Source organism: Hemicordylus capensis, chromosome 4 (assembly GCF_027244095.1).
Source record: "Hemicordylus capensis ecotype Gifberg chromosome 4, rHemCap1.1.pri, whole genome shotgun sequence".
Classification (NCBI taxonomy): Eukaryota; Metazoa; Chordata; class Lepidosauria; order Squamata; family Cordylidae; genus Hemicordylus; species Hemicordylus capensis.
This window is the reverse complement of record NC_069660.1, coordinates 92,998,863-93,011,839: the sequence shown is the minus strand read 5'-3', so window position 1 is coordinate 93,011,839 and position 12,977 is coordinate 92,998,863. Positions and strand designations below refer to the sequence as shown.

The 12,977-nt window shown below is 40.7% G+C and overlaps 1 protein-coding gene across 3 annotated transcripts in view; it reads left to right on the top strand.

The window, feature by feature from the left end:
* FAF1 (Fas associated factor 1) overlaps positions 1-12,977 on the top strand; it is a 344,159-nt gene that overhangs the window by 95,364 nt on the left and 235,818 nt on the right. For all 3 annotated transcript variants that reach the window (XM_053244221.1, XM_053244220.1, XM_053244222.1), the window contains 2 exons: positions 2,424-2,515; positions 5,469-5,560. In XM_053244221.1, coding sequence (XP_053100196.1) covers positions 2,424-2,515; positions 5,469-5,560 — 184 coding nt within the window. The remainder of the gene's footprint in view (positions 1-2,423; positions 2,516-5,468; positions 5,561-12,977) is intronic.

Sequence of the window (12,977 nt, the reverse complement as noted above, 5' to 3'; positions counted from 1 at the left end):
ATGTGCGTGTGTGTATATATTAAATACAAATATTAAATACAAAAATTAATTATATTCATTTATTTGTTGGGTACACTGTATAGAAAGTGGTCTATACATCTTATATTAAATAAATAAATACACATTTGCAAATGTGAATTTGTCATATTTACACTTCACATCTTTAGCTGAGAATGTAAATTATTTAAGTGCACACCGTTTTTTAGGTGATGTGTTAGGCAGCTGGCATAGCGGGTTGCTCCTGGCAAGCTCTGCCTTTTATCAGTTTTTCTCCATTTGTAATGCAATTGCATAAAATGCTCACAAGATGGGGCTACGCTACACTACAATGAATAAAGATGTAGTTTGAATGATCATAAGGGACTTGTGAGCCTAAAGCCATGAGTCTCATAGATACTCTGTGTTTAATTGAGGTGTGTTTGCTTGTTGGGCAAAACTTTGTTGCCCTGAGCAGAATTGCACATTTGATTGCTCAGAGTGGGTTTCAAGCAAATAACCAACTTATCTCTGATAGATTTCAACCTTGTTAACAGCAAGGGCAGTAGTCAGTTAATAGCCCAACATGTTGCTTAGGGCAGCTGATCATCCTTCTATGATGGTAAATGAATGGTTGTGTTTGTGCTGGAGTTTTGTGAAATTTAAGCAAATCTGCAAACTTTAAAATTATCCCAGGGAACCCCTGAGTTGAACCAAATTACTGATTATTTTTGACCTTTCAATTTTAGGCTATTTAGATTATGCAAATTAGAGGTTTGCATGCAAGCTGCATATCCCACACAACTGAAATAATACCTTTTCGTTTGAGTTCACTGGATCTACTTGAGCTTGGAAAAATAAAAAATAATTTTTTTAAAAAGCCTATTGGTTGGATCTGGAGAATTGTGCATCGTGTTCCACTCACAGAGTGGGACTTTTATTTATTTTTATTTGTTTGTTTATTTATTACATCTATAAACCGCCCCATCCAGAAGCTCCCACTCCTCCCTGTTGTTTTCTCCCCCGTCCCCTCAAAAGTTAATTTGAGGGTTGAAGGATCCTCCCAAAATTGGTTGGTTGTTGTTATTATTATTAATAAAATATTATTATTATCAATAATAATAATAATAATATTTTATTTATTGTAGTACTTCTCACCACAAAGTTCTCAAAGGTTTTACATAGCAAAAGGAGTGAGAAGAAGATTCCCTGCCCTAAAGGAGCTCACAATCTAAAAAGAAACACAAGGGAGATTTCAGCAACAATCACTGAGAGGTAGGGATGTGCACAGAACTGGTCCAGCGCTCCTTTTTTGGAGCGCCAAACCAGTTCTGTCAACCGGCATCTGAACCGCTTGGAACGCGGGGTGTGTGTGTCTGTGTGTGACTTTAAGAGGCAGGGAAGGTGCTGCCTACCTGCTAGCCCTCGCCCCACTGCTCTTCTCCTGCCAGCATGCTCTATAAAAGTGGGTGTGCAAGACTACAGCATTCCTCTCTGTGCTGTGTCGCCACACAAATGGCCGATGTGCATGTGCACAGCACGCACATGCGTTAGCCATTTGCATAGTGACACAGAATGGGGCGAAGGGAGGAATGCTGCAGTCCTGTGTGCTTGCTTTTGGAGAGAGTGCTGGTGGGGGAAGAGCAGCGGGGTGGGGTCTGGCAGGTAGGCAGCCCCTGCCTCTTAAAGTTACCCTCCGCCTTCGTGGGAGCGCACAGAACTGGTTTCATGAACATCCCTACTGAGAGGGATGTCACACTGGATTGCTCTCCAGATAAATAGAAGAGTATCGCCGCTTTATGGTGTGAGGCAGGGTACTATAGATGGAGGAGTCATGCATGCCCAGGTGAATGGAAGCGCTTTTTCACTCATGCAAGATATGTCTAGATTCGACCCAATAACCAATTGAGACATGAATTTGATACGTTTGCATCACTTCCCTTTACTGCTTCTTCAGTTTACGCGAAATGTTGCATGTTCCAGCATTTTAGTATTGTTTTGTGCTATTAATATGTAGACTGTGGTCCCCCCCCCCGTCTATAGTGTTACATGTACACTTATTTAAGTGGTTAAAGTTCTAATATTGAAGACAACTTTAAAAGTTCTAATATTTGCCCCTCCTAGGAAATGCTTGATTAACAAGCAGAAGGTTGCCGGTTTGGCAACCGGTGTCTCCACTGGTACTATAAGGGGCAGCAGCGATATAGGAAGATGCTGAAAGGCATCATCACATACTGCGCGGGAGGAGGCAATGATAAACCCCTCCTGTCTTCTACCAAAGAAAACCACATGGCTCTGTGGTAGCCAGAAGTCTAAATCGACTTGACGGCACACTTTACCTTTACCTAGACCTAGTAATGTTTCATTTTGCTGTTGAAGTAGTTAATGCCAATACTTTGAAAGGATGAACGTAGAAATAATCTTTTTTTTTTTTTTTACCTTTTCAGGAGAGATCAAACATATTTTAGAAAATGAACTTCAGATTCCTGCATCAAAAATGTTACTCAAGGGCTGGAAGACTGGAGATGTAGATGATAGTGTAAGTTTCTGCCTTTGTTACAGAATCTTTTGTTTGTGGGGCTTCCTGCTAACCAATATGCAGACTATATAGGCAACCTTTTGTATGCAGTGATGCAAGGGTTATGAAATGGGCATGCAATCAATATTCTTCAGTCTTGTCCTCACCCATGAGATAAGGCAGTAACTGTTGGGTAGCACCATGGACAGGTCTGTGGGACATGTTGATCCAGTAATGGCCAGAGGCAGACTGAGCTCTTAAAGATCTCCTGAGCTCAGTCTACCCCTGCTGGGCTCTGCCTCCCTGCCTGGCATGCAGCAGTCTTAAAGGGGCAGCCCCTTGACCTGCAGTCTAGCACTCTTCCTCCTCTCCAGCTGATCCTGTCTTGCCTGTCACTGGTGCTGATGAAAAGATATCAGGAAGGATGATGGAAGGAGCCACTGAAGGCTTGGATTCTAAGGGTGTCACTTGTGCAGGTTCAGGTCCTGTGGACATTGTCTCAAGGGGCTCCATCTCTGGACCTCTTAGGCTCTGATCCAATGTTAGAGCCTGGGGCTGGGTCCAGTGTTGCCCTGCCTCTTTGGGGTAATGCTATGAGTTGCTGGTTGGGGCTGGGGTCATGACAAATATTGATGAAAGATAATAGTAAGACAATAGAATTTGGACAGTGTGCAATTCTGTCAATTTTATTATTACTTCAGTAGAAGATCTTCTCTCAATTCTAATGAAACTGAAAAGTTGTTTTACAGGAGACTGAAAGATTTACAGGAAACCCTTTCCCCTTTTGCCAGAGCTGTCCTGTCTTATTTTATGTATTTTAAGCTCCTGGCTCATTACTGCCTGCCTCTTGTGGCTAGCTGGCAATCCATTGGTCACTTGCAGAGCTAACGAGCATGAAGCCAGGTTCAGCTGGCTCTCTGTCCCCCTGTCTCAGTCTGTCACCATGTTCTGCATTAGTTTGTACCCATGTGTATTTTTGTTGGTCATATTTGATCTAGATGTTCTGATGCAAGGGACAAGGGTCCTTAATTGATGGATCATGTGGCCCCCACCATATTTTTTAAATGGTATAAAATAACTGTGGCTGACATCCAGATGAACATTGTGCTAGTGCAACAAAAGAAATTGCACATGTGCAAGAAGCCCACCGGAATTAGGATGGAGTGGGACCAAATTACTGGTGCAAATTAATGCAGAGCATAGAGTCCTGAGGACTATAACTTTCCCTGAAAGACATTTTCTGTTCTATAATTCCTTAAATAGAAGGCAAGTTTTAAAAACAACAACAACTCCAACTTTAAGTCTAAAATAAAATCTTCTAACTGATATAATGTCCAGTACATTATAAGAATTTCATATTTTAAGGGTGGTTAGAAATTTCAATGTGGATGGGAGGGTGATTCGTGATGCTGTTTCTAGTGCTTCAACCATAATGCCTAAAGGGGATAATGCACATAGGTATACACATATCCCCTTGAACAAGATTCCCTTCAAATGGACAATAGAAACACATGGAGAAAAATCATGTGTCGGTTGTGCCTGTGATCATTGGTACTTTGGGTAACATCTGAAATCATGTAAAGGCTGTAATTCTAAGCATACAGTGGAGAGTAAGCCCCATTTAAGTTGGTGAATTTTGCTTCTCTATGAGTGTAGTTAGGATCATGCTGTATGTTTTGCACCAGAAACTTGGTGAAATAAAAATGCAATATGTCTGCCAGAATCTATAAAATTATGCAATCATGTTAATCTTCCCCAGAAATGCTCTAATATATCCCTGAGGGCTGTGTGACCCTCAGGGACATATTTATGGGTGGTATAGGACACTTCTGGGGGGGAAGGGAATTGGTGAATCTGGTCGTTCCAACAGACTCACTCTGTTCTGATTCGGAATGTTTTGCATGCCATTTTGGACTCTAAAATGGCACTCCTTGGCCTCTTTGCACGCACGGCAGCCATTTGCATGGTGGTGCTGACCATGCAAATGGCTGTCACATGTGTGCAGAGGCCAGAAGAGCGCCATTTTGGAGTAAAAAATAGTGCTTGGAATGTTCTGACTCGGAACGGGTTTGGTCCGTTCCGATCTCGGAACAGACCCTTTATTTGAAGGGTGTTCTGTTCCGAGCTCAGAACACTTGAAACGCCCTGCTTTGAGTTGGAATGTTCCACTGACAGAATGTTCTGCACATCCCTAATCAAGATGTCAGTAAGGGTGTGTGTGTGTATTTAGAACTTATCCTAACAAAGTCCTAACTAATTGTATGATAGCAATGTATGAACAGAATGCACCATCGTGGATTTTTATATATCAAAATTTAAAAATTGTAAATTGCCCAGAGACTTAAGTTTTGGGGTGGTATAAAAGTATGTTTAATAATAATGTGTAATACTAGAGTTGTCATCTGATCTGGTCTTACCTGTTCATAAACCAAATATGTGAAATTTGAATTGGTTAGAGGAGGGATAATAAATGTAAACTTGCAGGCTGTGTTTGGTTTCCAAAGCTCTTCCTCTGGGAAAGCTTCTTTCATTTCACTCCAGGACAACCAGTATGTGAGTGAAGTGCTTTAATGCAGCACTGTGGGGTGGTGAAGGCTGGGAGGAAAGCTTTGGTGAGCAGCATGCCTTATCTGTGTCAGAGGTAAAGGTGTTTTGATGATCAAACACAGCTGCAAAATTGGTAATCTGTGGACGAATTATTCTTTCACAATGCACACATGTATGAAATGTTCTGCTACAGCTTATACTACAGTATGGCTTTCCATGTATACTAAGCAGAGTCACTTATTTCTCCCCTACAGAGGTCCAATGTTGCAGTAGTGGTAGAAAAGTTATCAGTGCACTTTGTATTACTAGATACATTGCACATCTAATTTTATTGCAATAAATCCTACCTAGTTTGAGGCAAGGGTCCCTGACTTAAAACTTTATGTAATCTGACTATATGTATAAATTGTATTTCCCCCCTCTACAGACTGTTCTAAAAACTCTACACTTGCCAAAAAACAACAGCCTCTATGTTCTAACGCCTGATTTGCCACCAACATCTTCGTCAAGCCTACCTGGGTAAGTCTTTTTAAAAACTGAGAGCTGGTCTTGTGGTAGCAGGCATGAATTGTCCCCTTTGCTAATTAGGGTCCACCCTAGTATGCATTTGAATGGGAGACTACATGTGAGCATTGTAAGATATCCTTTTAGGGGATGGGGCTGCTCTGGGAGCATCTGCATTCTTTCATGCAGAAGGTTATACGTTCCCTCCTTGCATCTCCAAGACACGAAATTCTATTCTCCAAGAGAATAGAGACCTTGGAGAATCAGCTGCCAGTCTGTGTAGACAATACTGAGCTGGATGGACCAATGGTCTGACTCGATATAAGGTAGGTGTAGCTTCCTATGTTCCTAACAAAAACAAAAGCTTTTTGAGCACAGTGAAGAGCATGCAATGAGAGGGGCATGAAAGTGTCTTTGCAAAACCAGAAGAACATAAGAACAGCCCTGCTGGATCAGACCCAAGGCCTATCTAGTCCAGCACTCTGTTTCCCACAGTGGCCTACCAGATGCCTCTGGGAAGTCACGCAGACAGCATTTCTTGTTGTCCTCATAGTACATATTTTTAAATACAGTATCTCTGTATTTAAAAACAACAACAGAACTTCCAAACCCTAATAAGAATGTGTAGATATAGGCAAGGGAATTGATAGAACCTGGACCTTTTCTACCTGCATTCTTCAGAGGATAATTTTGGTATCACTTGACTTTTATAGCCTAGGGACACTATGGTCTGGATAAAATTAATTGGTGGGAGTATAAGTAGTCTTATATAAGTAGCCAGTGGCTACTAGTTTGGTGGCCAGCTATAGGCCACCCTCATGCCTCTAAATACCAGTGTCAAGGGAGTAACAGCAGGAGAGAGGGCATGCTCTCACCTCTGGCCTGTGGGCTTCTCAGAGGCATCTGGTGGGCCACTATGTGAAACACGATGCTGGACTGGATGAGCCTTGGGCCTGATCCAGCAGGGCTGTTCTTATGTTCTTAAGTTTCTTATTTATTGTGTGGGTATTTATTTATTTTTATTTATTTTTTACATTTATATCCCACTCTTCCTCCAAGGAGCCCAGAGCGGTGTACTACATACTTGAGTTTCTCTTTCACAACAACCCTGTGAAGTAGGTTAGGCTGAGAGAGAAGTGACTGGCCCAGAATCACCCAGCTAGTTTCATGGCTGAATGGGGACTTGAACTCGGATCTCCCCGGTCCTAGTCCGGCACTCTAACCACTACACCACGCTGGCTCTCTTATATGGTATAGTTCAGTACATGAGGTGGGGATCCTCTTTGAGCAAGTGAATCGGCAATATGCAGAAGTGCATATTATGGCTAAAGTGTGGCAGTAGAGCACATGTTTTACATTCTCAAGGTTCGAGGATCAATGGCATCTCCAGTGGAAAGGATCAGGTAGCTAATAACCCCTGCTAACTTGGCAAAGAGGCACCTTTAACGTGGTGATTCTCTTTATTTAGCAGGGGGAGAGTAACTGGCCCTATCCACCCCGAGGACAGTACCTCCAGTGACTGTTGCTGGGATCTATCTTGTGTTTCTTTTTAGATTGTGAGCCCTTTGGGGACAGGGATCCATCTTATTTATTTGTTATTTCTCTGTGTAAACCACCTTGAGCCATTTTTGGAAGGGCGGTATAGAAATTGAATTAATAATAATAATAATAATAATAATAATTCCTGCTCTAAAAACAGTTGCCAAAAAACAACTTGCTCAGGCATTAAAAGATGTCAATGCTGCACTTGCAGAAATAACAACCAATAATTTGCAAGAAACAAACCAGCTAATGTACAGTGCAGCAACAATAACAACACAAGAGCTCGGATATAAGATCAGTGGACCTGTAAAAAAAGAAAGCAGTACATCACCTAAATGGAAGATTCGATTAGAAAATAAAATCTCCAGGTTTAGATCAGATGCTAGTAAATTGAAAGATATGAAAGACAAGAAGCTGAAGAATGAAAACACCAAACAGTATCTGATCCAAAAATACCACCTAGATTCAAGGAAAATTAGAGAAGTCCTGGAAATAATAAAGCAGCAAATAACAGCAGTGTCAAAGAAGATTAGCAGATATGAAGCCAGAATTACACAACACAGGCAGAATCTCCAATTCCAGTCGAATCAGAGACGTTTCTACCAAAGCATAGAAGGAGAAACTGCAAGAAACCTAGAAACACCAAATAAAGAAGAAACAGTGCAATTCTGGGGGAAATTATGGGAAAATCCAATAGATTATAATAAAAAAGCAGGCTGGATGAAAGAGGTCAAAAAATGTAACCAACAAATGCAAGATCGAATAATAACACCAGAATTAATAAGTGAAAGAGCAAAGAAAATTAAAAATTGGACTGCTCCAGGCGACGATGAACTGCATGGCTTCTGGCTTAAACACCTAACAAGCCTTCATAAACAACTATCAAAACAGTTCAATCACATTATGAAAGGCGGTGATATTGAACAATGGCTAACAACTGGGAAAACTCATCTCATTATGAAAGACCCAGCAAAAGGTGCAGTTCCAAGTAATTATAGACCGATAACCTGCCTGCCAACCATGTTCAAATTATTAACTGGAATAATAGCAGATGAAGTGATGCAACACTTAGTAACTAACAAACAGCTTCCAGTTGAACAGAAAGGAAATTGCCCGAACACCAGAGGCACAAAAGACCAGCTGCTGATTGACAAAATGATTTTAGAAAACTGCAAGAGAAGAAAAACAAATCTAAGTGTTGCATGGATTGACTACAAGAAAGCCTTCGATTCATTGCCTCACACATGGATACTAAAATGTTTAGAAACAACTGGTGTCAGCAAAAACATTCCGATATTTATAAAAAAAGCAATGAGCATGTGGAGTACGCAGTTAACAATCAATGGCGAGGCACTTGGACAGGTTAGCATTAGAAGAGGCATTTTCCAAGGGGACTCACTATCCCCTCTGTTGTTTGTAATTGCCATGACCCCACTTTCACAAATACTAACCAAAACAAGCCTCGGATACCAAACATCTAAAACATCCAGTAAAATCAACCATCTGCTGTACATCGACGATCTGAAGTTGTATGGAAAGTCCCAATCAGAAATCGAATCACTGCTAAACACTGTCAGTATATTCAGTAGCGATATAGCAATGGAGTTTGGACTAGACAAGTGTGCTGCATTAATAATGAACAGAGGGAAAATAAGAAAAACAGAAGGAATAGAACTGCCCAATGGAAGCAAGATCAAGAACCTGGAAGAGAAAGAACCTTACAAATACTTGGGCATTCTCCAGGCTGATAACATCACACACACTGAAGTTAAAAGAAAAATTGGAAGTGAATACATCAGGAGAGTTAGAAAAATCCTCAAGTCCAAACTCAATGGAGGGAACACCATACAAGCCATAAACACCTGGGCTATACCTGTTATCAGATACACTGCAGGAATAATAGACTGGACCCAGGCAGAGCTAGAGATGCTAGATCGTAAGACCAGGAAAATCATGACCATCAATCATGCTCTGCACCCCCGCAGTGATGTAGATAGGCTATACCTCCCTCGCAGCTCAGATGGAAGAGGAATGCTGCAAGTCCATCAAACAGTAGAGGAGGAGAAAAGAGGCCTTGAAGAATATATAAGGGACAGTAAAGAAGATGCACTTCAAATGGTCAGGAACGCGAAACTATTCAACACCAATGAAACAAAACAGGCCTACAAGAAAGAACAAGTCAAGAACTGAGCAGGAAAATGGAGAAATAAGCTCCTGCATGGTCAATATTTACACAATATAAGTGGAAAATCAGACATCACCAAGACCTGGCAATGGCTTAAGAATGGCAACTTGAAGAAAGAAACAGAGGGTTTAATACTGGCTGCACAAGAACAGGCACTAAGAACAAATGCAATAAGAGCAAAAGTCGAAAAATCCACAACAAACAGCAAGTGCCGCCTTTGTAAAGAAGCAGATGAAACAGTGGACCACCTGATCAGCTGTTGTAAAAAGATCGCACAGACTGACTACAAACAAAGGCATGACAAGGTAGCAGGAATGATACACTGGAACATCTGCAAAAAATACAAGCTACCTGTAGCCAAGAATTGGTGGGACCATAAAATTGAAAAAGTGTTAGAAAATGAAGATGTAAAAATATTATGGGACTTCTGACTACAAACAGACAAACATCTGCCACACAATACACCAGATATCACTGTAGTCGAGAAGAAAGAAAAACAAGTCAAAATAATCGACATAGCAATACCAGGGGATAGCAGAATAGAAGAAAAAGAAATAGAAAAAATCACAAAATACAAAGATCTACAAATTGAAATTGAAAGGCTGTGGCAGAAGAAGACCCAAATAATCCCAGTGGTAATTGGCGCCCTGGCTGCAGTTCCAAAAGACCTTGAAGAGCACCTCAACACCATAGGGGCCACAGAAATCACCGTCAGCCAATTACAAAAAGCAGCTTTACTGGGAACAGCCTATATTCTGCGACGATATCTATAACAATTGACAATAAAATTCTGGCATCCCAGGTCCTTGGGAAGGACTCGATGTCTGGATAAAACAAACCAGTCAATAACACCTGTCTGACTGTGTAAACAAGGAAGTAGAAGTAGAAGTAGTAGTGATGGGCAATGTTTTCTTCCTGAATCTCCGGAGAGTTACTGCCAACCAGAGTAGACAGTGTTGGGTGATGTAGACCAAGGGTCTAACTTAGTATTTAATATGTTCAATATAATTGTATGGGCTTTTCCAGCTACCTATTAATTTCAGCTTTTTTCTAAGGTTTTTCTTACCTTGCTCTCTAATCCTAAATACATATTCTGCTACCAGTGACTTCCAGATAAATATTAACAGGGCTGGAATGTTTGATGATTTCAGATGTGATGCTAGTAACACATTTCTGTCTCTTTGTAATATGATTTTAAGAAAATGTGAATATGGCTGATGCTGTGTGTAATTTGGAAACAAGGAAACAACTATATCTTAATCTCATTGACAGCCCGTGGAAATATAGCTGCTTAATTTTAGAAATCTGGTGGGTATTTGTTTTTCCTGTTCCTGTGAACAGGTTCATATTCTTAGAGGTTCATTCTAAGGTATCAAAGGTTCTGATCACTATCTTTTGCCATCAAGAAACCATGCACCCAGGTTGTCCTTTTGCAGATGTGGCCTCTTATGCACTAGAAGATGCTAGGAGTACAATTGTTAGCTCAGAAACCTTAAGATCTGGACATGCATAATTGGTATTAATGCAGCATCATTGTGGAGATGCATAAATGTAAAAAGGTATTTAAGTGTATCTTTGTAACTGATCTTATGTCCAAAGTAGGGATGTGCACTAACCTGTTCAGAGGCCCTTTTATGGGCCTCCAAACAGGTTCAGACACTGGGTGGTTCGGAGGCTCGAAGGTGTGTGTGTGTGGGGGGACAACTTTAAGCGCGGGGGAGGGTATACTCACCCCTCCCTCCGCTTCCCCCCCACACTAGCGCTCTGTTTGTAAAGGCTCCATCAGGCTGGCAGCATACATCTCAGCCACTCCGTTCTCTCTTTGGCCAGAAGTGTCGTGTGTGCGTGTGCATTGCGCTCAATCGCGCATGGTGTGCGAGCAAGCATGACGTGTGTGCACACGTACCTGACATGTGCATGTGCATCTGGCACTTCCTGGCACCTGGCATGCGCACCTGGCACTACTACACTTAAAATATAGTATTGATGAAGTATTAGATTTTCAGCATTTATAAAATTACTGTGAATATCACATTTCAGATGGCTAATGTATTTTACAATTAAAAATACAATAGAAGTTCTTTTCTGCAAGTCCCATTTGGATCAAAAGCTTTTGCGCAGTTTCCATTCATTTCAGTGACTCATATGTAGGAGATTGTCGAGATAGACTCTATCTATGGCCACTCTGTTATCTTTTGGGAGTGTTTGATTGAGACAGTAAATCATAGTAGACTGAGACAGTAAATACAGTAAAATCATAGCCTTACATATTCTTGGACTCAAAGGAACAGTTGAATTAGATTACACAAACCAGTTGAATATACAGTTGGAACACTTCATTTTCTCAGCAATAGAAGTCACTTATAACTTTAAAATATGCCCTGTAATACAATAAGAGTCTATGCATAGGGGTTGCCTAGCAAGACATGGTGGTTTCAGAAAAACAGATGTGAGCATTCAGCCAAGTTCTCTCTCTCTCTCTCTCTCTCTCTCTCTCGGAGTTGGGTGCTTAATAACACCTCTTGATTCTTAGGCCATTTGAAATGAAATCTGTGCATCCCAGTGGGTCCCACCAGTGGTTGGGTGAAGAAAAGAGTGAACAGCTGGAAAATGGTGGAGGAAGGGTATGAGAACCATATAGGCTTAAGTGGGTGGAAGAGATGGAGGAAAAGGTGTGTGTGTGTGTGTGTGTGTGTGTGTGTGTGTGTGTGTGTAGACAAAGCAAAGAAAGATTGGTTTCATTGTCATGTGCTGGGATGGCATGATTCTGAAGGTATTTCTGGAATACTGCAATGAGATTGTCCCTTTCATCTACTTCTTGATGATGACCACCCGTGAATTTCCTGATGGGAAGAGGTGTGCAGGAATACTGATTTAGTGTGCTGAGTAGAGAATTGTTCACAGTCTCTGGGACTGTGCCAAGTATTATTTCTTACTTTTTACATACAGGTTGAAAATGCTTATATACAAGGTTAGTGAAAGAACCGAGTCCAGGAAGAATCCCCCCCCCTTCATATTCCCAGACAATGGGGTGTTCTTTTTAAACCTTCTTTGTAGTGTTATCTTTACAATGCTGTAACCTAGGCATTTCAAATTTAGCAAAAAGTGCTAGTTATGAGACATAAGTTTCCAAAGGACAAAATTCCTCTCAGTAAAACAAAGAAAGTTTCCTATCTCACTATGCCAAAAGGGACAATTTTATCCTGGGTCTGTAATTATACTCACACTAGTGTAGGCTTTGTATTAAATTGAATGGTAGTTTTATGAAGCTGAACTACAATTTCAGACTTCCCAAAGAACATTAAAATGATCAGAAGAAGAAGAAGGAATGGCTGGGTAGGTGGTAGGAAGAGACTCAGGAACACTGGTGGTTTTACTTCTCTTTTTTGTGACAAATATTTTTAGTAATCAATCTGCCATGATTATAGATCTTGTATTTGTGAAAATGTTCATGATGTGGCTTTTAATTTCAAAAACAATTAGCTTGCTATTATATTAACTGTAGCAGAATCTTAGTTAAGAATAATTTAATTTTTAAATTTTGCTGTTGCCTGTTCTACACAGAAGCAATAGGTACTGGGTTACTTTTAAATTCCTGGTGACAGTACAATTTGGAGTTTATTATTTCATGCTTTTTTATGAGACAGTTTTAAAAAAGCCTTTAAGTTTAAAAATGCAAGATAAAGTAAACAAGCAGAAGCCCTT